Source organism: Halichoeres trimaculatus, unplaced genomic scaffold (genome assembly GCF_033239565.1).
Source record: "Halichoeres trimaculatus isolate MK-OKI-2021-1 unplaced genomic scaffold, fHalTri1.1 fHalTri1_scaffold_18, whole genome shotgun sequence".
Classification (NCBI taxonomy): Eukaryota; Metazoa; Chordata; class Actinopteri; order Labriformes; family Labridae; genus Halichoeres; species Halichoeres trimaculatus.
This window is the reverse complement of record NW_027437196.1, coordinates 18,871,489-18,896,343: the sequence shown is the minus strand read 5'-3', so window position 1 is coordinate 18,896,343 and position 24,855 is coordinate 18,871,489. Positions and strand designations below refer to the sequence as shown.

General features: G+C 37.5%; 1 protein-coding gene across 1 annotated transcript in view; it reads left to right on the top strand.

The window, feature by feature from the left end:
- The first annotated feature begins 3,550 nt into the window (after positions 1-3,550).
- Positions 3,551-24,855, top strand: part of dnah2 (dynein, axonemal, heavy chain 2) — a 41,622-nt gene continuing 20,317 nt past the window's right edge. The window contains exons 1-43 of the mRNA XM_074694068.1: positions 3,551-3,604; positions 4,535-4,699; positions 4,946-5,174; positions 5,780-5,890; positions 6,070-6,308; positions 6,550-6,741; positions 7,146-7,303; positions 7,662-7,749; positions 7,958-8,163; positions 8,389-8,518; positions 8,831-9,013; positions 9,180-9,394; positions 9,874-10,020; positions 11,606-11,762; positions 12,062-12,171; positions 12,393-12,522; positions 13,043-13,231; positions 13,387-13,531; positions 13,756-13,948; positions 14,202-14,402; positions 15,381-15,537; positions 15,740-15,914; positions 16,526-16,689; positions 16,968-17,129; positions 17,301-17,404; positions 17,727-17,883; positions 18,037-18,119; positions 18,349-18,529; positions 18,709-18,847; positions 19,061-19,278; positions 19,563-19,655; positions 19,773-19,898; positions 19,990-20,100; positions 20,217-20,405; positions 20,656-20,759; positions 21,160-21,349; positions 21,431-21,611; positions 21,825-21,952; positions 22,346-22,498; positions 22,791-22,916; positions 23,186-23,404; positions 23,659-23,776; positions 24,140-24,276. Of these exons, the coding sequence (XP_074550169.1) occupies positions 3,551-3,604; positions 4,535-4,699; positions 4,946-5,174; positions 5,780-5,890; positions 6,070-6,308; positions 6,550-6,741; positions 7,146-7,303; positions 7,662-7,749; positions 7,958-8,163; positions 8,389-8,518; positions 8,831-9,013; positions 9,180-9,394; positions 9,874-10,020; positions 11,606-11,762; positions 12,062-12,171; positions 12,393-12,522; positions 13,043-13,231; positions 13,387-13,531; positions 13,756-13,948; positions 14,202-14,402; positions 15,381-15,537; positions 15,740-15,914; positions 16,526-16,689; positions 16,968-17,129; positions 17,301-17,404; positions 17,727-17,883; positions 18,037-18,119; positions 18,349-18,529; positions 18,709-18,847; positions 19,061-19,278; positions 19,563-19,655; positions 19,773-19,898; positions 19,990-20,100; positions 20,217-20,405; positions 20,656-20,759; positions 21,160-21,349; positions 21,431-21,611; positions 21,825-21,952; positions 22,346-22,498; positions 22,791-22,916; positions 23,186-23,404; positions 23,659-23,776; positions 24,140-24,276 (6,657 nt within the window). The remainder of the gene's footprint in view (positions 3,605-4,534; positions 4,700-4,945; positions 5,175-5,779; positions 5,891-6,069; positions 6,309-6,549; positions 6,742-7,145; positions 7,304-7,661; positions 7,750-7,957; positions 8,164-8,388; positions 8,519-8,830; positions 9,014-9,179; positions 9,395-9,873; positions 10,021-11,605; positions 11,763-12,061; positions 12,172-12,392; positions 12,523-13,042; positions 13,232-13,386; positions 13,532-13,755; positions 13,949-14,201; positions 14,403-15,380; positions 15,538-15,739; positions 15,915-16,525; positions 16,690-16,967; positions 17,130-17,300; positions 17,405-17,726; positions 17,884-18,036; positions 18,120-18,348; positions 18,530-18,708; positions 18,848-19,060; positions 19,279-19,562; positions 19,656-19,772; positions 19,899-19,989; positions 20,101-20,216; positions 20,406-20,655; positions 20,760-21,159; positions 21,350-21,430; positions 21,612-21,824; positions 21,953-22,345; positions 22,499-22,790; positions 22,917-23,185; positions 23,405-23,658; positions 23,777-24,139; positions 24,277-24,855) is intronic.

The following is a 24,855-nucleotide window of genomic DNA, read 5'->3' as shown; positions in this document are numbered from 1 at the left end:
AAATAAACAACACTGCCCCTTTGGTACAGATTAAATCATCTTTCTTTTCTCCTTAACAGGCATGAATAACAACGGGCTTCATCACTACAAGGAGATGTATAATGTCAGATCAGACATGGTAGAAAACACAATTAGATCTATTCAGATTATTCAAAAACTATGGTAGAAAAATGGCTGCTGCTAAAAGTGATATTTCACACAAGAGGGGTTTTAGGAATTGTTTTAGAGCACATCATCAGTGTAATCACGCAACATTACGTCTACACAACTAGACAGAGAAGGAGAGCGGCAGAGGAGGGTATTAGCTGATGATTGAGGAAAGGAGAGAAGGCCAGCAGAAGACAGGCAAAAGAAAACTGGCTCTATATTACACAACCTGCTACTGAAATTGAGTTTAATGAGACACTAAAATAATGTCAATGAAGGATTTTTTAGTCTTCTCTAGCAGCACTGATAAAGTGTTTCAGGACAATGAATGTTTCGTTTTTATGCTAACAGTGATAAGGACATGTTTGTGTTGATGTTCCCTGGACACATAATAGCGACACAACAAAGCTTCTTTTTTTCTTCACCAAAGTCCTCAAAAGCGGACTTAGGAATATATATAAGTTGACTTTTACAGTATTGTTCACACAGAGGATCCACAAAGAAAGGGCTTGGTGAGTATTTCATTCTCTTTTAGCAAGTGTGGCAAGCAAGGTAGTTAAACGTCAGTGTCTTATGTGTGATATCTGGATGCGTGTTGCTACAAAGTGGAAAAAAATAAGGGAAACTTGTCCCAATATAACAAAAGAATAGAAGCTTGAAAAATAAATAAGTAATTTAAATTCTTGGGCAAGTCCTTTTTTAAATTTTCTTTTAATAGGGGCAAATTTCACTAATTTGCTTTTCACTAATGAGCTTTCAAACATACCTCCTTTGCAGCAAAGTCCCTTTGTTTTGTTTTATTTTGTTTTTGGGAAGCATTGCCAACACTTCCATGTAGCTTCTCATTTAGCCAGGTCATGGTCATTTAAAAAACAACTGGACTGTGCGGAATCCAAGCTTCATCCAAGCTTCTTGGATGAGAGGCGAAATGTCCCCAAACTACTCACAGTAAGTTGCCAGTTGCCTGTCTTCCTGAACATTGGCCATTTTAATATACTGTGTTTTCAAATCACTGAGTGTTTTTCGCAAGGTTAGTTAACTATTTTGAGAAAAAAAAAACAAGGAGTGAAAATTGAAGAAGCAAAGACGAGTCTTTAATACCCTGAATTCATTTGGACAACAATAAAATGTTAAACTTGGTTTAGTTAGCTTACAAATGGGAACAGAGCGACACTCTGTGGCAGACCTCGGTACAGTCGCTTGCTGCATCAACATACTGGTGTAACTACCGTACGGTGCTACAATATCAAAATACGAGGTAAATTGTTGTAATATACGCATAAAAATAAATTTTTATCTACATTGATGCACTGCTTGATTCATTTGGCCTGTGTGCCTGCTCATTGGCTTGTTGGCATATCCCATCATACTTTGCGGTTCTAGTAAATATAAACATTTCTTACCCAAACGTGGAAAGCGTGGCAGCGTCCAGCGTCCCCATTGAAACTAAGGTTTTGTCTTACTCGGAAAAAGTTTGGGGGGCAGAGGGGGACTCGGTGTACAAGAAAATAGACGACGTTGGTTTGATCTACGTAAAAGAAATCACAGATCTCACCCTGTCGTGAACCATTGTCATGTGGCAATTTACCGTGAGTACATTAATATGCAGTTTGGCATTGTCGGTGCAGCTATTGATGTAACTGAACATGCATTATTAGACAGAAAATAGTTAGCACTAGGCAGAAATGGCATACAAGAATCTGGGGTTCCCACCCGAACCAGTTTGAGGTGTGAAGTATGCATTTATTTTAAGTTTCTATGCGAAGGACAATTTCAAACGAATGTTATTAACCTTGCCGACACACAGACAAGAAGTTGCTGCCAAAGATGTTGAACCACGACTGAACACAGCGAGTCCACGCCATCCTATTTATACCCCGTGACTCTCAGGAAAGTCATTGGTTGGTCCGATGACAGTGTGATCACAAATGAATGCTACAGTCAGAATCAGTTTCCTGAATCTCCTCCCTCTCCCACTGTCGGCATTGACCAGCCTTTTGATCATCTTATGACTTGGTAAGTATTGTGGGTGGAAAGAAAAAGTATTATTTATAATGATTGAAATTTAAATCCTAAAAGATAAGCCAAATGTGTGTACAGGACATAAAGTAAGAACATTCAGTGTGATTTTTTTAAGTGTGAGGTAAGCCTTTTACTGGAATTAGTCATGGAGTAAAGTAACAGAAAACTAGGACAAACAAAAAAAGAAGAAGAAGAAAAAAAAAAAAAAGCTTTCAGTGATTTTTCCTCTCAGGCTGAGTGAGTGTTTCCACTCAGACCGGGTGACTGGTTTGAGGATGTTGTTTACTCCTATTATTATTATTATTATTATTATTATTATTATTATTATTATTATTATTATTATTGTTATTTAAAAAGTTGGAATTTTAAACCTACATTTGTCTACCCATTTATCTTCCTACAGCACCATCATTCTGCCAGTAGATGGCAACCCAAAACAACTATGGTTTGTTAAATTTCACAATGGAAAGCTGAAAAGAAATGCAGAGCAAGGAACTCATACAGAATACATAAAATTCAGCAAATTTAATTTTGTTACTAGTATGAATGTGAAATGTGAGTGTGTGCCAGGCTAATATCACATAGTGCTGCCAAAACAGACTCCTTTTTTTAAATTTAGTCCAAACCTTCCAAGTGTGGAATTTCTTTACCAGTGTCTGTTTTTATTTTAAGGCTACTTCTGTTTGGACATGGACTGCACTTGGCAGATGCACTATGGATTTTTTTTTTTTTTTTTGTAATTTTTTTGGGGGATTTTTAGCGTGAATTATATTTTGATACCTAAACAAAGTTTTAGTTTTATTTTATTGTATTTTATTCTTATTTACTTTATTTATACTCATTAAAACTCATTTTAATTCAACTTATTTGAATCACTTTTCAGTTTATTGATTTTATGGTAGTTATTAGATCTTATCACTGATCTTGCACTGATTTTTATTTTTTTCTAACTTTTAAGGATTTTATGACTCATTTCATATATTGCTATTATCCATTGTCTCTGTTCTTCTTTTTCAGAGCAACTTTGGCGGCATGCTGTGATGTATGATAAATGTCATGAAGATAAAAATGAGCTTGAGTTCGTAAAAATGAAGCAAACTGGAAACCTTGAACACACCCTTACAATGACTCCTCTTACTTTCACATCATTCTCATGAACATTTAAAAGCAGTTAGCTTCAAACTGTTGACCCGTAGACTCCGTTTTTTAATTTCCTGATAGAATACAGTGCTAAAATACACAAACATCGAGCCGAAATTATCTCGAGGTTAGATACTAGTTATTCTAAAATGCGCAGATGGATGTTGCGTGAGAGCCTCGAGGCCCCCTCTAAGTACGGCACTGCGGGGTTTCCTTGGCAATCAAACGTTTCCATGGAGAGATGTACACGGAGCAGCAGATTACGTTACATAGACCAACTGAGCAGCAACCTTCGGTAAGTAACTGAGTTTTCTAACTTACGAACACGACAGTTTTTTATCTGGAAACAACAGGTTTCGTCAAGTATTATCGTTTGGATCCACACACACACTAAACATACGGGTTTTGTGTGTTTCCACAGTTACTACAGAACAGCCCAGTCGGAAGAAAATGGAAAATGGGTCCATCGAGTCTGTTCGGCAGGTAAAGCATGGTCACTAGTTCTAACGTGTATTTAGAGGTGGACTCGGTTAAAAAAAATGTAACTGCGACATGCATAAATAGGTATGAAACTACGTTAGCAGCAGTTATGGCTTTTTGCACATTGAGGCCGTTTTTGGATGTGTATTTCGGATCCATGAAGTGTGAGAAACGGCTAAAAGTCAGTTCATCAGTAAATTCTATTCAAAATCTAAAGGCCAGTGGCATATTACCAGAAAAAAATGAATGATGCAAATTTCAGTTTTTTTTTTTTTTTTTTAAATGTATTAAAAATAGTAACATTGAAATTGATTCGTTTCTAACCAAGAAACAAACTCAATCTAAACAGGCAGAGATGCTAAAACCTTTTTTTGTGTCTTATGCTTATCAGGCAATGAGGCATTCTGAATTTCCTCAGTTTTTGGTATTTAACTTTCAAACTAACTGCTGTTACATACCTAATTTTTATGATCAAAATCTTGTTTTGCTGTATTCCCATTATTGCCGTTCTAAACTCTTTTAATAAACATTAAACAAAATCTTCATCATATGAAAAGATGAAATCTGGAAGAGGAAGAGAGGAGGATGTTTTATAAGGTCCTATATGTTATGATGGTAAAATAAAACACAAGTATTAAAAAACTCTTTTCTTTAAAAAAAGAATCTTTTTTCAACAAATTCCTTTACTGAATTTGTGTGTCTCTTCTGTGTTGACCCCTTATTTCATCTTTCCCTGTACCTGAAGAGGTTTGTCCATAACGTGGCTCTTCCTGGTGTAACAAAGGAATTGTGGACAGATGAAAATGAGCAGGCTGTGGATCAGTTTATTGCTGACACCACAATCACTACCATGTTGGTGTACATTGACGCTGAATCCAAGCTACAGGTGGATTTCGCTGCACCAAAACAGGTAGAGCCAACTCCACAATCCGCATTCAGTCCTACTGTCAGTCCAAGAAAGGATAAAAAATGTGAATAAAATAAAAAAAATGCACCTGCATGACATTGTTATAGAGAGGTTGATGCCTTTTCCAGCTTGTCTGAGAAGCTGGAGTTCTCCCTCTTTTCCATTAGATTGTTCTTCATTTTGTAATTTTTTTATTCCTCCTGCTTTCCTCTTAACAAAACAAAAAAACACTTTTTTTAATGTGTACAGGAGATCGAGCAGCTGTGCTTTTTTACCCGCACTGCTGGTGCTATAGTCACGAGTGACACGTTTGATGAAGCTGTACAATTTGGCGTGCACCGGGGTGACCCAATAAAGAGCCTGCACAATGAAATGGTCTGTTTGCATGCCCCTGGGATTACCCTGTTAACCTTCAGCCAAAGGAGCATTAAAGACAACTATTTGAACCAAATGCACGGCTTCATCGGCAAACTCTCAGGTATGTACCTCAGAGAAAGGGCCAGCAAGACAGCTCACCTCTGAACACATGAACACTCTCACACTTGTTGATGTTTTAACTTTTTCAAGTGTGTCTGACTGAAGGACTGTCAAATGGCTTCCTCTTGAAAATAATTTTGAAAACAGAGAACCAGTTTTTGAATGAATCTGCCTGTATGGCTATAAAGTGAGGCTTTTATGTAGAAGGTAATAGATGGTTAAGCCATAGATATGTCTGCTCTTGGTGTAGAACAGATGAAAAGGAAGATTTCTTCCTATTTGTACTTTTAGTGTATGTGTGATTTAAAATAGGGGTAACCTCACAGTGCATAGGTCATATGCTAATATTATTTATAATTTCACAGAAAAATTGGTGTCAAATCAACACCAGAATAATACTTTGAATACATTACCTGTATAGACAAAAAGTCAGAAAATCTGAGCCAAAACGCTCCCAAGGACCCCACAGCTGTTCATAGCATACTGTATGTTTCCAGTCCACTCCATTCAGTCTTCAGAGGGCAGCTGTCATTTCTTCATGTGAATTAAACAGAGCTACATGTTGATACCCTTTCATATATGATTGATTTTTTTTTTTTTTTGCAGATGAAGTAAATAAGAAGCTTGGCCAAACAGTTCTATACATTCCATCAGAAGCCCTTCAGTGCAGCCCTGAGGTGGCCACAAAGGACAAGATGCTGGTACAAAGACTGGAGAGTAAGCCTGGAAAGCTTGGAGTGCCTTTGACCTGATTCATGGGATTTATCTCATACTAACACACTCTTGCTCCCATCATCCTTTAGTTTTTAAGTTATTTTGCATCTTTATCGTTCTCTGAATATTTCCCCCTCTTATTTTTTTTATTTTTGTTAAAACAATTTGTCATCTATTTTTAGGTGTTATAATCAACTGGACGGATCAAATCAAGGAGCTACTAAATGATCAAACCACTGCAGAAATAGGGGAAAACTGTGGTCCACTACAGGAGATAGAATTCTGGGAGAGTCGCTGTGCCAAGCTATCGGACATTAATCAGCAGCTACAAAAACCAGAGGTCAAGCACATTAGCAAAATTCTGCAGCTCACAAAATCCATCTATGAAGTTCGCTTTTGCCGAGTGGCCAAGAAAATCCAGGTACATAAAGTCTGCAAGTCTACAGTCTGAAATCAGTCCCCACACCATAACAATGAAAGTAGAACATTGATACAGAACAATACAGAATGTGATTCCCTGTGAAAAAACATTCAAGTATCATATTAAAGAAAGTTAAACCATGACCAAAGTGACTTTCAAAGAAAATGGTGTGATGAACTATACATATAGATATAAATATTGCAGTCTTGGATGTGTGTTTATGTATGTGCTTTACCACCAGGGTTGCGCTTCAGAGGCCCAATCAAACCTGGCCTTCCTGTCTATTCTGGTAGAGCCTTTGAAAGAGCTTACCAAGCACAAGCCTGACCAGGTTTCTCCTGTGCTGTGTCACATCGTCAATCTAATTCGCATGATTTGGGACAAATCGCCGTTTTACAACAACCCTGAGAGGATCAGTGGCCTCTTCCGCAAGGTATCAGTACCATTCTACACTAAAATAATGAGGAAATAATTTCTTGCACCATCAAAAAACAGATCATTGCATTTTATTTTGTCTTTTGTTATTGTGCCGGCTTACTCAGTATCATGCACCAATGAACTTCCCCACATTAGCAATAAGATTATGTGTTTTAGCTGTCTACAGTTCAACCTCCTTCCATTAGCATCAAGTTTCCATTGTTCTCAACAAATTTCAAGTGTGATTGTTTTTGAAGCAGGCCTGATTCCACTTATAAAACTGCTTTAACAGTTATGATGCCTCTTCCTTTGTTTCTGTAAAGGTGGCTCATCTTACATGTCATACAAACTGTATTTATCATTTGAAAATAACTCTAGTGCCTATAGCTTGTAAGTAAGTATTTTTTCTTTCTGTCTCAGATGGGTAATGAGGTAATCAGCCTGTGCTTCAGAAGTATCTCTCTGGACAGGATCTTTGAGGGCTATGTCTTATCCAGCAAGAAAACCCTCACTGACTGCATCCAGTGCTGCTTGTTGTGGAAGAAACTTTACCTCAATGCTGTCCGTGTTCAAAACAGGTTTGAAACCTGTTCATAAACCCACCTCTGTTCTCCTCTTTCTTTCTTTTTTGTGTAAGAAAATTTTGGTTTAGTGCAAATTAAAAGCTATTTTCAGTTGAGGTAAAGAATTTGTCCCACACTGTCATGGACTATTTTTACATAAGAATGACAAACTCTAAAAGTCCTTGGCTTGATATTTGAAAGACTTTGAGACTTTTTGACTAACAACTGATGGAGAAGTGTTTGAGCTCTTCCTTAATGTGTTTGGTTCCCTGTCAAAAACCTTTTTTTTTAAATTCCAACAGTATCTGAGATGATTTTCTAATTCTATAAAAAATTCTTATTCTCTGTATTTGTCCTCTGTCTTTCCTCTCAGGTACTTTGAAAAGAAATTGATAATGAATGAGTCCAGCGTCTTCGTGGTTTTTGATGCTTTCATCCAGAGATTGAAAGACCTGCTAGAGGTACTACATTTTTTTTTCAAACAGACACATGGACTACACATGCAGCACAGCTCACTTCTCTCCTGTGCAGTTTTTGTTCATGTTAGAGTAAGATGTAGCTGTTGGGGGATATGTTGGGAGATGGTCATTTGGACATCAAGCAAGAATTGTTGAATCTTTTTTCCTAAACCTTGATCTGCTTTGTTGTTGGTCTCTTTTTTTTTTAAAGGTCTGTGACTGCCAGCATCATTTTGCCCGTTGGGAAGAAGGTCAGCAGATAGCCCTGCCAATCTTTGGTGGTTCACACGGTCCAGAGTTCACACAGTCCCTCCTTGAGTTAGAGGACATTTTCCACTGTGGCCTACAAAAACTGCGCTCTTCTGCTGAGAGCATCTTCGCTGTTGCAGAAACCATTTGGATACATGAATTCAACAGGTTGGTGTAGACTCTTGAGGTGATTCAAACTCAGAGAAACTCCATTAGCTGTGTTAACAGTTATGAAACCTATAAAGATTTACTCTCACATAACCTCCACCTGGCCTCAGTTACTGAGTTCTTTTATGAGGAACGATGGAGGATTTGAATTCTCTCTTTGTTAGTTAATATCATATATCTGTGTGTGTGTTTGTTTTGATGTGTTGTTTGCTCCTGGATTCACAGGTTTTGTACAGTTATAAAGAATCTAGAAATGATGACAAAGAACCTCATCACCAAGATTTTTCAGACAGTGAACAGGTTTGAAGAGGGAGTTCGGCTTGTGGACATTTTCAGACCTGTTTCTACCCGAGAGGTGACTCCCTCTCACACACACAAATACACACAATTTTAATTTATCTTCTTAGCTTGGGCAGCTTTTGTTGCTTACACTTTTGATCTAACCAGTAGAGCTGTAGTAAGAACTTCTCTGATAGAAAACATTTGAGGCTTTGGCGTTTGAAGAAATGTAAATCTGTATGCACTTCTTCCTTTTTTGTGTACTGCACTGCTTATCCACTCTGTCTACAAATCCTGAATTTTAGAAACTATCTCACCTTTTATTGTTTTACTGAGTATATGGCTTGTTGAAATGCTTGTTGTTTGTTTTGTTTTTTTTTAATCCCAGGCCTTAAAGAGTACTCTGGAAGAGAAGGTGACGGATGTGTTAAGACTTTTCAGCAAGGAGCTTCAAATGATCAGAACGGAGCTGAACCAGGAACCAAGGTGCATTCCTGACCACATACCCCCAGTAGCAGGACAGGCATCCTGGGTTAGGGCCCTGAAACACCGTATAGAAAAACCCATGGAGGTAAGTCCTTTGGAATACCCCTTTAGGAGAATAAGTGAGTTATTTATTCGCCCTTTGTTGACCTTTTTGGTGTAAGCTCCCTGCATTGTCAGTGTACCCAGATACTGTATGAGTATTCTCCCCTGAAGCTCTCTGCCTTCATTTTTTACCCTTCTTTACTCTTCAGTTGCTTCAAAAGGCCTACTTTATGCACGAGTCTTACAGCTACACGCATGTAGTTTCCTCTCACGTCCAGTTGGTGCAAGTCATGGATGATATTGTGAGAAAGTCATTTATTATGTGGAGCCAGAAGCTGGACACTCACTACATCAAGAAACTGGAGCAGCCACTCATGGTGCGATGCAAGGACAAGAGTGCCAAGCTGGACATCAACTTTGACAAGTTAGTGCGACAATCACCAAATACTCGCTGCAATGCTTTACGTTAAAATCTGTCATTAATGGACAATATTCAGACTCTTTGTACGCTGTTTCCCGTAAATTTTCCCGTAAACTATGTTCTACTTCTTCTCATGAAATTATTGTGACAATATGATTTATTTGAATTTATTTATTCATGTTTTATGGAAAACCTCAAAAACTTTATGGTTCAATCTCTTTTAAAATATCACAGTGAAAACTAAAACACGATTAACTTTGCAAATCACAATTTCATGAGAAGAGTAAAAAAATATTTTATTTAAACTTGATGGGCCACAGAGTATTTTTCTAAATGTGTTTGACTTCATTTAATCCTTTCAAACAGTGTGTTTAGAAAGAACTTAGCTTTTTGATACAAACACATAGACATAAACACATACACGACATGTACATGATCTTGTTATTATTGTTTTCATTTCTTTCTTTTCTTTTCTTTTCCAGCAACCTGTGGAACGTGCTCCATGAGGTCCACTACTGGGATCAACTTGGGTTTGAGATTCCACCAAGAGTGTATGAAATTTACCAAAACAGGGAAGATCTACGAAGCCTCAGAGAGGAAACAGTGCTTCTGACCAGAGACTATAACAGGTTAAATCCATTCACAAACACTGAACATTGAACCTTTGAATACATTGTGTGGATACACATTGGACCTTTGCATTTCAAAAAAACTTACTAACAGTTAAAAAGAGAATTCGTTTTTTTGTCATTGAGATGATTTGAAGTCACAGAGTACCAAAAAAAACAAAAACAAATAGAAAATGATAGATTAATTAATGCACCTTGGGGTAGGTTAGGGCATGTGGTGTTCATTATACACTCCACCACTGAAAACATTATAGAGTTATAAAAAAAACGTCAAATATGATTAAACAATGCTTTTTTAAAAAAAAAAAAAAAAAAAACTAGACACAACTAATAAACTATCAAAGAGCGGGGCCACCAGGGCTAACTTCAGACAAACTCACATAAATCTAGAACAGGGGTCTGCAACCTTTAATTTCAATAGAGCCATTTTGCCTCAGCTCACCTGGATTAAAGTCATTCGGGAGCCACAAAATCTACTTAATCTTCACAACAAAGACAAAAATACTATAAAATTCTATACATAGTTAAAATCTAGTAAATAATTATCTAAAGCAGAATTTTTTTGTGTTGATAATATTGCATGTGGGATGTCTTAGGTTTTTTTTTATTATGTTTAATCATTTTTGCAAATATTTAGAAAAAAATGAAAATTTGCAATATAAATTTTATACATTTGCTAGACATTTTTTCTTTAGACATTTAAATAAGTAGCAAAAGTTTTTCAAAATAATTTGATATCTCAAAAAATTGAAAAAATTGAAAATGTGCAAAAAAAATCCTGAAATTTTGAACTTTTGAAAAAATTACGTAATTTCATAGATTTACAAAATTAAAAATGAAATTTGCAGGTTTACTATTTGTTTTATTTAAAAAACATTAAAAAAACATTAAAATATTAAAATCTGAATAATTTGCAAAAAATAATTAGAAATAAGAAAAATTGCAAAAGTTTCAAAAAATGTCAAAATCTTAAAAAGAAATGTATTCTTTTTTTTCACAAATCTGAAAAACTGTCAAAAAAACTAAAATCAAAATTTGCAAAAAGTTAAATCAAAAATGCAAAAATTCAAAACAATTGAAAGCTTTATTGCAAGATGTGATGCATTTTTAGTTCAACAAAATTGTAAATCATTATTTTATTTAATGTCAATGTCTTTAACCATCAATACCTTCTGTAAGAAAAATAAAAAAATATATTTCAATAATTTTTTTTAAAGCTACAAGGAGCCACTGCAAAGGAGTCAAAGAGCCGCACAAGGCTCTAGAACTGCACGTTGCAGACCCCTGGTCTAGAAGTATGGTTAAAACCCTTGAATCAGGCCTACAATCAGGAAAAATTCTGCTGCCTGATGAAGTCTCCATGAGGGAACTGACCTCAGAGTGATCAGACTGTCCAAATTTTGATCATCAATGATTAAATTTGGGGTCTCCATGGCTTTAAGTAGAACAAACTGAGGGGTTTTAAAAATAAAACACACACATCAGTACTCTGTCAAACCAGTCCCAATCTCAATGAACAGCTCTGTGCAGTGACAGAAACATATCAGTGTCTCCTCTCCTCATGTATGTGTGTGTTGTACATCAGGATCATTGGAATGCTGTCTCCAGATGAGCTGGGTCTGTTCCGCGAGCGTATGAACGGCTTGGATAAGAAGATGACGCCAGGACTGACATTGTTCATGTGGTCGTCAAAGGGAGCGTCCCTCAACTACGTCAGAGAGTGTCTGAAACACGTCGATAAGGTCTCGACATAATTCTGTCACCTTTTTCACTTTTTCTGAGCTGGTAGTGATGGTGTTCCAGGGGTTAGGGCAGTGGATGAAAGTTGTGCAGAGTAAATCTTCAAACTTGTTGGAAATTTGTATTCACTAATCTCAAAGTAACTGTGGTTTACCTCAGAATTTGTACTGAAGTATGAACAAATAACAAGATTAATGTCAGAGTTTATCTTTAGAAAACTGCACCAAGATAACTAAAAGCCCCTCAACAAATCTGAAATGTTTTTCTTTCTTTTGATGTGCTCTCATTATTTTTTCTCTAGGTGCGGTTGGTAGTTGATGAATACAAAGCATCAAATTTATCCATCTCCAACCTGTGTCACCAAATCAGAGAAGCTTTGCTGGTTAAGCTGAATGGAAAGACTGTGTACAGGTAATGACTCATTTTTTTATTGCACAAAGATTATGAAACAAAAAATATATCAAAGCAAGTTCACGGAGAATCAACAGAAAGCTTTTCGATTTCACGTTATAGTCTGAAGCATGAATAGTCTTTGTCCTAATGTATTAGTTTAAATTATCATGTGTTATATCTTATTCTATTTTTAGCTTCAGTTTTGTAATTTCATGTGTGCCCTTAAATGCACTTCTTAGAAACCTGGAGTTTGAAGGGGACCAGCGAGCCCACCAGCAAAGACAACTTCAAACCATGCGCTCAGCACACCAGGGTATTGTTGATACAATGATCCACATCTACAGAAACTTCTCTAATGATGGACCTGAGGTCTGTATCGTTTTTTTCTGTCATTCTTGTATGTTTAGCTCACCATGTTATGACACTAAAATGATACAGTAAAGCAGCATAGTCATACATTTGAGGGGCACCAGTTAAGCTCAGTGGTTAAACCTTTATGGCCTAAGTTCTCAAACAAGAGTTCAAATCTGACCTGTAGCTCTTCCAACATGTTGCTACCCAGTTTTCTAACTTTTTTTCTTATTTAAGACATTAAAAGACTAAAAATAACCTTTAAGAACAGGTTGTTATTTTGTGGGATTATCTGTGTGGTGTACTGCAAGTTTGTAAAGCTGTGGCATGGACGTTTACAGAAACCTTAAGTTTTGTTTATCCACTTGAAGTTTAACCTTATTATTCCTGTAGGTAATTTACACATATTGAAGGCAGCTAGCTAACAATTGTTACTGCTGATCAGTCAACGGGGAACAGGTGGAGTTTGTAATAGCATGAGCAACATGTTGATTTGAAATGAAATGATAGGTAACAATTTCATTATTTTGTTTTTAAGGTCCAGGAGTACTGGATGAATTACACAGAGAAGGTGGACAGCATGGTAGAAGAAGCTCTGAGGAGCAACATCAAGCAGTCCATGAAGAAGCTGTCCAAGGCCATCAATGGAGACAGCAAGACATCACCTGACCCCTTGTTCAAAGTCCTGGTTTTACTGCACCAGACAGCTCCTGAATCTACACCAAAGGTAAAAGCAATTAATGACCAATTCAGTCATGGGATCACACTACGTCCAAACAATCATGCCATACATTTCACACTGAAGCAAATTAACAAGTTCAACCTGTCAACATAGCGCGCTTGTGTGTGTGTGTGTGCGTGTGTTTATGCCTCTCTTTATAGATTGAGTTCTCTCCAAATCTTGAGAAGCTTTCCCAGCTAGTGAACATTTTGCCTCAGCTCATAAACACCACTTTAGAGTTCAAAAGGCTGCCTGAACTTCTGTCCAGCAAACAACAACACGGGGATCCCATACACACCGTTTTGGGTGAGAACTGCTGAAATTGTCATTTTTATTTGTTTATCTTTTGACAAGCTTGTATTTTTGTATCATTTCAATCCTTATAAAATGTTCTGTCATGAAAGAAAATGTATCACCTTCACATGCATCATGTGCGGGATGACCTGATGTGCAGTTGCACACATGGGATCAAGTCTATAACTTCGGACTCATACACCTCCCTGTCTCTGTGGTCCTTCTTGATCCTACAGAACAAGACGAGGAGATTCAGAAGATGCAGTCTGCTGTTTCTACAGGGATGACAACTAATGCTGGCCACCTGCAAGCTTATCTGAAGACCTGGGACAAATACAAAAACATCTGGCAGACCAACAAGGACTCTATGATAAGGCGCTACCAGAGACTAAACCCAGGAGTGTCTGCTTTTGATACAGATATATTGAGGTACTGCGTGACAAAAAAAGACACGTCATTAGCATAGCCTTTTATAGATTTTTAGAGTTTTAAACCTTTCTAAAAGATTATATTGAATGCAAAAAATAACACCTTCGATAGTTTGAAAGAATTTCATTTGTGTTTCCATTCCTCAAGTGAAGTACAGCGTACTGACACTTGACACCTTTTTGTTTTGATATTTACCACAAATCCCCCTCTTCTACTTTGATTTTTACATCTCCATTCTCTGGTTCATTCACAGATACACAGAGGAGGCCAACAGTATTGAACAGGAAAAGACGGTTTTGGCCATTCAGTTTGTCACACTTGACTGTTCACCACTTAAATCCTCCTTGGTGCAGCACTGCAATGAGTGGCAAACTCGATTAACTCAGCTACTCAACCAAATGGCAAGCAAATGCCTGAAAGAACTACACAACTCACTGCTAGACAACACAAACAGGTAGGGGGTCAAGATGAAATTGCTGTGTGGAGAAAGTTTTTATGTGAAATTACAAGTAGACTGACAAAGAAGATAATAGGTATCCTAACCCCAGTAACCACAGCCTGTGCTTCATTTGAAGGAAAATATGGAGCTACAGGCAGGGATGGGTACCTAATTAGGTACTTTCATAGGAACTGACCAAATCATGTCTGTAGTACCGGGTACCAATTCAAATAAAATCAAACTGTGCTGTGTTTCGGTACCTAAACACATCCTTGTGACTGTGAGGAAGTGGAAGAGAAGGCAATTTTCCATGCTGAACATAAACACAGCATTGCAAGTTTTTATACTTACAAATAAATATGTTCAATTGAAAAACTTTGAGATTCTATGATGAAACTAATTTATATTTATTTAAGACACACAGAGTACTGGTACTGTTGAGTACCGATACCAGTTGCCGGGTACTGGGCATCGGCACCATATTGTTTAAAAAAATAAAAGGTACCCATCCGTAGCTACTGGTTGCTTTTAGCACTAAATTATCTAAATTAAAATGACTTTTTGACTTCATTTTCACAGTGTTAGCCGGTAAGGCTTTAAAAGATTCACTGAGCGCTGACCACTCAGCTCTATAAAAGGGAGTTTGTACAAATTTGTGACAAGCAGACCTGCACCAACACAATGCAGTTTACTAGAATGAATGTTAAATTGAAAACTGCTTGGAATTACGAAGAAAGTTTTCAGAGATATGAGCTGAATACTTTGAAAAACGCTTATCTCATTAGAGAATTAGATTGAATAAAATGAGAAGAGCAAATGTACTGGGTGTCTTATACAAGCATGCTTCACAGGAAAGTGAACACAGTTATCACAGCATCATGTTTTAGTGATTTTGAGAAACAGAAAAGAAAAGGTCAGATCATTTCAACACTTGGGACACATATCATGTCAACATGTTGTAACTCTTAATCTTTTGGCTCTGTTTGTGTTTAGGCTGAAAAGGCCCCCCCAGACACTGGCAGAGCTTGGGGAGAGCCTGAAGTTCTTTGAGACTCTTCAAAACAACGCATCAAAAACAGAGGCTCAGATTCCTGTCATCCATGATCAGTTTGCTATTCTGGACAAATATGAAGTCCCTGTGGAACAAGCTGTAAGAACCAGTATACTTGGGAGACACCCCTGTGTTCTATATTTGGACAATCATCAAGGATGAAGAGGATTTTTTTTTTTCTAACACTCCAGCATACTACAGTATTCACCTCATTACCATGAAAAGTCCTCTGTGATCATGTGCATGCTGAGAACATTTAATGAAGCAGTTATGCTAACTCTGCTTCCTGGATTACCAACAGGTGCAGAACATGCATGAGGCGCTGGATGATGAATGGATGCAGTTCCAGCAGGTGCTGGTTGACAGTGAGATCTCACTGCAAAAGTACAAGGAGAAGTTCAAGAACTACTTTGTCCACTCCTTTGAGGAGTTGAAGAAAAAGGTCCAGGCATTTTTGGAGCATTTCAACAGCACAGGTCTTGCACACTTTATCTTGCATTCACTTTTTATACTCTCTCCTAATATCACCAAGTGTTTTTTTCTTTTGGTGGTTAGTTCACATGTACAGGAGAATGTATTGACAAGGATCCTGACTCAAAGCAGAGGCCTCCTGTCTCCTTTGGTTGTTCCTTCCCTTTGACAGTCCTTTCGCTGGATAGTATCTCATTTGGTTTCCACTTAAGAAAAGGAATACTTGGCTTCACATATTAGATTCGAAAATAAATCCAAAGTTGGTTTCTTTTGTACCACTGCCATGTAAGATTTAATAACAGGAATTTTACCACCCGTCCCAAGTTATAACTCTGCCAGTTGGGTGGAATAAAATATGTAATATTCCTTGTAGATTAAAAAACACCCTTATTGGAGCCTTGAACCTCTTAGAGCTGACAGCTATCAGCCAGGTAATGACAGTTTGGATAATGGTTTCATATTGTGTACACATATATCTGTATTCTTCCTGATCACAGTCAGCATTGTGTAGCATGTTTCATCCTGTCCATTTGTGGGTACACTGTTGTTCATGAATTTGGGATTGTTGTTTTATAATTGTATATTTCTCACAATATTTTTGTATGTTTACACCCAGGTTCATTTGACAGTGCGCTAAGCACTAAGTCAGCCTTAAAACAAGTAGCAGAACATCACAGTCAACTGATGGCTTTGAAAGAGGAGGAGAACACCATCCTCAATGGACTGCACTTCTTTGAGATAGAAAAGCCTCACGACAAAAGCCTTCACACACTGGAAAAGGTCTGATTAAGCACAAGGCTTATAATCCTTATACTACTCATGTCTTATATTACTGTCACTTATTAGGCTCAGTGCTATGAGCAACATTTTTATACATTACTGTTGTGTTTATTCTAATAAGTATAAAACTTTTTGGACTAAAGAGAAGGCGAATAAGTCTAAGGGTTCAAGGCTTTATGCCCATTCAGGATATTGGATAGAGGACTGTTTTTTTTTCCTTTTGTACAATTACAGGTGATATTTGTGCCTATCTGTTTGTGTTTGTATATTTTGTACAGGACATAAACAACCTTCAGCAAGTTTGGGAGATCACTCAGGAGTGGAATTCCTTGTGGAAGTCGTGGAAGGTTGGTCAGTTTGTGACACTGCAGACTGAGAGCATGGAGAGCAAAGCACAAGACATGTTCAAAACAATCCACACGCTGCAAAGACAACTCAAGGTTAGTTCTGGTACACACTGGAGTGATAGTCTTAAACAGCATTTTATTGTTCATATTAGTTGATGTAATATTTGAACAGTGGCTGCTTAATGCTCTCCTTAAAATCCTCTGAATCTCTCTTACATTATTTTTGCAAAGTGTGAAGGACCTGACTTTTTTGTCTGTTCACAGGATAAGGATTGGGATATAGTTGATGTCTCAAAGAACAGGATTGATCAGTTCAGACAGATCATCCCTCTTATTGCTGATCTGAAAAACCCAGCCATGAGAGACAGGTACTGACAGAAACCAAAGTCTTCAAATGTTTTTCTTTTTCATTTGACACCTGGGCATTTTTCAAGCTACTCGAGCTTACATAAGGTTTGTGAGGATTTAAAGGTTTTGGTAGTGTGTGTTATATTTGTGAAACATCAGTGTAATGATACACATCACAGAGAAGTTCAAGCAGCATTGGCTGCGTACATACAGTTTTGTCAGGTGTGTCAGCTTTGCGTACCCATGACTAAGAGGAAAGCCTGAAGTCTCCTGGTAGGCTCTGCTTCTCCTTTTTTAGGTGACTTATTGGCTACATTAAGATCAATAACATGTTTTTTTCAGGCACTGGCATCAGATCTGTGTCGAGCTGCGATGCTCTTTAGACCCAACCAGCTCTGAATTTACTCTGGAGATGATGATAACTCTGGGTCTTGACAAGTATGCTGAAACTATTCGTGAGATCTCTGGAACTGCAAGCAAAGAACTCTCCATAGAGCAGGTACAGTCTCTTTCTGTGAATTTGACTGATAAGTAGGAGGGAATTTGTCAAGAATCCGGAGGAGCAGGAAGGTGTCTTTATTAATCCATTAATGGTCATTTTATCAACCTTGAGGACAATATTACAATAGAAATGATGTTTTTTGTATCTAAGGGTCTGGAGAGCATTGCCAAGACTTGGGAGGAAACATTTCTTGACATCGAACCTTACAAAGACGCAGGCCATCACAGGCTGAGGTGAGAAGACAGGCCTTAAAGCTGTTTTTTGCATCACTAGATCACACAAATCCTGCAACAGAAATCTGAGTTTTTGAGCCATATCAAGGCCTTGACTGCATAAAGTCAATTGTGTAGTGATTCATTTTAGAAATTTTGCAAGTATTTCAGATTAAACTTATTTTTATTTTTTGAATTCACTATAAGCAGTTGTCCTCAGTTGTGTTTAGTGTTGCCTTCCTGTCATCAGGGATTTTGATGAGGTTTTCAAAAACCTAGAGGACAACCAGGTAATTCTGTCCACGATGAGAGCGTCACGGTTTGTCAAAGCCTTTGAGCAGGAAGTGGACTGCTGGGAGCGTCAGTTATCCCTGATTATGGAAGTCATCGAGATGATCTCTGTTGTACAACGTCAATGGCTTTACCTGGAGGTACTGTACATTTTTCTACTCCATGTACTAGATTTCCCCTTTCTTTCTTTCTATGTATGTTCTTTCTTCATTTTAACATTACTTTCGGTTTATTGTTTTATAAAAAAAAATGCTTGCACAACAGCTGTCTTCTCTGTCATCATCAATTTACACTTTTGATGTTTCTTCTAATGGTTTAGAATATTTTCCAAGGAAAAGACATCAGAGAGCAGCTGCCCAATGAGACTAAAGAGTTTGAAGAAGTCAGCTCTAGTTGGAAAGTCATTATGGAACAACTCCACAAGGAAAACAACGCCCTAAAGGGAACACACCAGCCCGGTATGACAAAAAAACACAATGTTACTTACATTTCTCTTCATTTGAAACCCATTTGTAAGATTTCATTTTGTGATGTGCTGAATTCTGCTTGAGCTTAAAATAAAATAAACTACCAGTTGGTAAAGCAACTTGAAGGGAAAATTTAAAGAAAGCATTATATTTTGACATTTTTAAAGCCTTCATGAGGCATCTCTTTTTTTGATTGCTTTTCAGGTTTGTTGGAGAAGCTGTCCCAGATTAATGTCAAGCTTGAGGGTATTCAAAAAGCCATGGACATGTATCTGGACACAAAAAGGCAGAAATTCCCAAGATTCTACTTCCTGTCTAATGATGATGTGCTGGAGATCCTGGGACAATGTCACAATCCAGAAGCCGTGCAACCCCACTTAAAGAAGTGTTTTGACAACATCAAGAGCCTGCGCCTTGAAAAGGCAAAGTCTAACTCCTACTTGACTGGCGTAATGATAAGAAAGTATAGAAAAGCTATTTTGCATTTATCATTTTCTCTAAGATGACTCGAGTGTGAACTTAACAGAAATATCATTAGATCAATCCAGTGTAAAAAAATACAAAAATGCAAATATCTATCAGCATTTGTCGCAAAACATAATTATCTAAAACTGCCAGTACACTTAAAAGCAAAAAACATATATTTTCTATCAAGATCAGTGTGCAAAACCTAAAAAGTCACATCTTTCTCATCACTAAGAAACAGGTGGGGGACACGTCACAGGTACTCGCGATGGTCTCTGCTGAGGGGGAGGAGGTCCATTTCTACCATTGCATGAAACTGGACAAACCAATAGAGGTAAGGCTGTGATGACTATGATAACAAAGATGATTTGGTGTGTAGCCTTGGTAATTTTGATGATATAAGTACAGCAAAGACAGTGACAGTGCACTGTTTTGTCTTGTTTCCATCAAGGATTTTCTGTGTGAAGTTGAGGTGGCCATGCGCTTCACACTGAAGATCTGTCTTAAGAACTGCCTCAGAGCTCTGAAGAAGATGAAGGAACAAAAAGACAAATGGATCAAAGAATGGCCTGGACAGGTACTTGCGTCTTAAAATGTAGGAAAAAGGGATAGAAACTTTTGTAATTGAAGCTTTCTGGTATGCTTGATTAAGTTCTCTTTCTGTTTAGATGCTCATCACAGCGCGTCAGATCCAATGGACTGCTGATGTTACAAAGTCTCTCAGTATCAGCAAGCAGAGTTCTGGAAAGTCCCCTCTTATGTCCATGAGAAAGAAACAGGTGTGGTTCCTTTTCCTTGTTAGAAGTCTAGAAATGCAAGTTTTTACATCATTATTTATTTACTCAGAATGCCGAGCATCTATTGACCCTCTGTTAAACATGTCTGTGTTTTCCAGATCTTCATGCTTCAGAAGTACTCAGAGATCATCCGGGGCAACCTTCCCGAGATCCAGCGCCTGAAGATTGTAGCCCTTGTTACCGTTGAGGTTCATGCAAGAGATGTCATCAATAAGTTAGCCAAAGCAGGCTGCAGTGACATCAATGCCTTTGAGTGGCTCTGCCAGCTGCGATCATATTGGGATCAGGTATGATCTACAAAGACAAATATAGCAACAACAAGAAGGAAACTGTTCTAAAGAAGAGAGACACAGACATTTGCATGCATCTTTATAGAAGCCTTAGCAGTCCATGATATGGGTTTGAATCCCTGCAGAAAAAAAAGAGTTTTTAGTTCAGGATCAGAGAGCTCAGAAATATTGGTATTGATGATCTGTATTTGGGGATTCACATCCATTTCTGTTTCTTTTTCTGTTGTTTTTTTTAATCTATCTGCAGGATATGGGTGATTGCATTATAAAACAGACCAACACACATTTCCAGTATGGATACGAGTACCTTGGCAACTCTGGACGGCTTGTCATCACTCCACTTACTGACAGGTTGCAAAACTCATTTATTAACTGGGCACCATGCATACCTTAACTAATCAGTTGATCTCTCACATATCAGTTAATGTAACAAAAGTGGCTTGGGTAATCCTACAATAAAACTATGGTACCCTACAGATGAAGTTTTTGAAGTCTGGTTAGGTACATTTTTTAAATGTTAAAGGAAAAAAATAGAAGACAAAACCCCTCCTATGTATAACAAACGTAAAAACGTAAGAACTTATAGCTTAAAAGCTTCTTCTTCTAGCTTGTTTCCTCCCCGTATACAGGGGCTTTTTGATGCTATCTGACTCACACAAGCAAATTTGTTTGGCTTAAATTTGTTTGGATATAAGAAATATATTCTTCACTCATTCTCAGCAATGTGTTTTTTCACGTTTGGTATGTTCAGGTGTTTTATGACCTTGACCACAGCACTCCACCTCCATCGTGGGGGTTCTCTTAAAGGGCCAGCTGGCACTGGAAAAACTGAGACAGTGAAGGACTTGGGGAAGGCTCTTGGCATGTACGTCATTGTCGTCAACTGCTCTGAAGGACTTGACTACAAGTCTATGGGACGCATGTTCTCCGGTCTGGCACAGGTTGGTTAAAAAAAGGGACTACTGTTGTTTATTTTTTTGTTTATTCTGTTTTTAATTATTTCAAATTACCGGACCTAACAGGCAGGAGCATGGGGTTGCTTCGATGAGTTCAATCGTATCAACATCGAGGTTCTGTCGGTGGTGGCCCAACAGATCCTCTCCATCCTTTCTGCCCTCTCTGCTGGAAAATCCAAGTTCCACTTTGAAGGACAGCACATACACCTTGTTGAATCATGTGGAATTTTTATCACCATGAATCCTGGTAATCCAGCATTTATTCATACCTGCTTCCTTGTTTATATAATCCCTACAATCTGGTAAAAAGTTAACTTGTGAATAAAGCTGAGGTTAAACTTAGAGGAGATGTAGAAACAATTTGAGACAGCAGAAAGTGAATGTTTGGATATTTTCTCTGTTATGAACTCTGTCATTTTTCTAATTGCAGTCTTTTCTTTTCATTTTTATGTACTATTAGGTTATGCTGGTCGGACTGAGCTCCCAGACAACCTCAAGTCAATGTTCAGACCTATCTCCATGGTGGTGCCAGACTCTACTGTAATTGCTGAGATATTACTGTTTGGTGAGGGCTTCAACAACTGCAAGGTACTACCGTTAGAGAAAATGCTGAGGTTGAATTCGATAGAATGAAACAGAAGCCTGAAGAGAATTCAAGTTGTGTTATTACTGGAAAAGAAGAGAGCAAACCATTCACTGCATGAGGCATTTCTGTGGCAGTAAGAAGAGGTGATTCTGAGCCCAGACGTCCTGTCTTTACATTAAGAGTAGTTATTCCATTAGTAGCTGCTTTTTGTTTTTGATGACCACAAAACTTTTAAGACAAAGCAGTACATTTATGAGTGTCAATATTCTCATTGGTAGATTATCATTCTCTGATTCATATGGTGTACATAAATCAAATTTAACAGACTTCGAATTTTCCCATTGTTTCCCCATTTTGTTTATTTACCATGTCTGTGCCTTTCTATGACATTTTAGCTCCTAGCTAAGAAGGTCTTCACCCTGTACTCCCTGGCAGTGCAGCAGCTGTCTAAACAAGACCACTATGATTTTGGCCTGAGAGCACTGACCTCTCTGCTTCGCTATGCTGGAAAGAAGCGCCGCCTTTGCCCCAAAGTACCTGATGAAGAAGTGAGTCTCTCCTCTCTTTCTTTCTCTCTCAGAGAATTATCTAAGAACATATTTAAGAATAGATGTAAAGCAAAAGGAATTATGTTTAGCTTAAGAGATATAAGTTACATTTATTTGGTTCTTTTTTGATCCGAGCCCCTTTCAGAAACGCATTTGGGTTGTTAATGCCATGCATTTTTGTTTTACTGGGGTTGTATTTTAGGTTGTTCTAACCAAACTGCAGTTCTTCTATTTTAAATGTTCCTAAATACCACTCACATTAAATAATGTACCTTTGTATTTCTGCCCTCAGATCTTGCTCATGGCAATGAAAGACATGAACATAGCCAAGCTGACTACAACAGACCTGCCGCTGTTCAATGGGATTACTCAGGACTTGTTTCCTGCTGTGGAGACACCTAATGTAGATTATGGCAATGTAAGTCAGTGTAGATAACACTTCCTAATGCAAAAATATCAATAGTTTCGATGATTCCTCCAATTGTTTGACAGTATTTCTTCTTTTTGAACCCTCACAAATGAACATTTTGAAGTCTTTTCTTTGTAAATGAACACAAACAGAAGTGTTGTTTGTTAGAGTCTATCCGTCCTTCTCTTTATTCATGCCGTTCAAACATCAAACTCTTCTTCTAAGCTCTGTTTGTGAAATCCGTCAATAACAACCTGTGTCTCGTGGTTCCGTCACAGTTGGAGAAGGCTGTAGCTGCAGAGCTCCGTCAGAGAGGTTTGCAGGTGACACCTTTTGCCATAACAAAAGTCATCCAACTTTATGAGACCAAAAACTCACGGCACTCCTCGATGCTGGTGGGTAAGACTGGCAGCGGTAAGAGCGTTACCTGGAAGATACTGCAGCGTGCTCTCACTGCCATGCACAGCAAAAAAGAGCCTGGCTTCCAACATGTTCAGGTCAGTCCAGAGGATATGACAGACCACTCTGTGTTACATAGGGATCTGGCCTCTCCCTGTCAGGATTCCATTTTACATTTTCACTATCATCCCTTACATGGTTAATAGGTCAATATACGTCAAAAAACAAACAAAAGTGCTTGAAATATTCTGAGAAGATTTTCTGCATGTATTCTGTTATCTCGATCTTACATAACTTTTTTATACCTTTATACTTGTTTTTCTTTCGTATCTTCAACTCTGTGGTCTGACAGGATTATCCTCTGAACCCAAAAGCAATGAGTCTAGGAGAGCTCTATGGAGAAAATGACTTCTCAACCAATGAGTGGACTGATGGAGTGCTTTCTACCATCATGAGATCAGCCTGTGCAGGTTTGAACACTCGGAGTTTTTGCAAAAAGAATTCTGAAATTTGTTTCTGAATAGGCTGTATTTGTTAGAAAATAATTGGTCGTTAAAAACATTTGAAAAGCATGTAAACTTATAAATACAAGAGTTTTTTTACTGATTTTCTTAGTCTTAGATTCGAACATGACTTGCTAGTACTGTTTTTAAAAGAAAAAGAAACTAAACTGGTCTTCATTAACATCGCCAAATTAATCCTCTTGTCAATTATGATCAGCACCATGAATATTTTTATGTCCAAAAACTGTAGACACATAGTTTTTATTGTCAACTATGTTGTTTTTTCCTTTAATTATCAACTCACTGCTGCTTCTCCAATCCATTCGTTAGATGAAAGTCCAGATGAGAAGTGGATTGTGTTTGACGGGCCCGTTGACACACTGTGGATAGAAAGCATGAACTCTGTAATGGACGACAACAAGGTGCTCACACTCATCAGTGGAGAAAGAATTTCGATGCCTAAACAGGTGAGAACAGAATTCGCTGTGGTATTTGATGACACATTTCAAAAAGTGATGAAAGTGTGTGACTTTTGTAAACATGTTTTGGTTATTAATTTATTCATTAATTTTATCCTTCAACCACAGTGGTTACTACTAACTTTAATGTTTTGGTGTCAACAGAAAAAAAAATAGTTATACTTAGCTAGATGATAATTTCCCAAAATATTATTGCCAATAAACGATATTATTGTCAATATTATTTTGATTTTTTTTTTCAATTTTTTCATTGATGCAATTATGATAAATGGGATAATAAAGTGAGTACACCATAAAAATAATTTCTTAAGAGTATTTAACTGTAATTAAAAGCTCAGGATCTTTTAAATAAAATAAATTAAACAAAAAAAATAATAAATTTAACGAACAAGAAAGAGAAAAAAAATACAATGAAAATGAAATGGACTCTCTTTTAGAAAAAAATACATGTCAATGAAAATAATCAATACTAATCAAAAACAATAAAACATAGACCCTGTCTCTAAAGAAAAAACGAAACTCCAAAAAAAAAACGACAACAAAAAAAACTATAGCCTAAATTAAAGG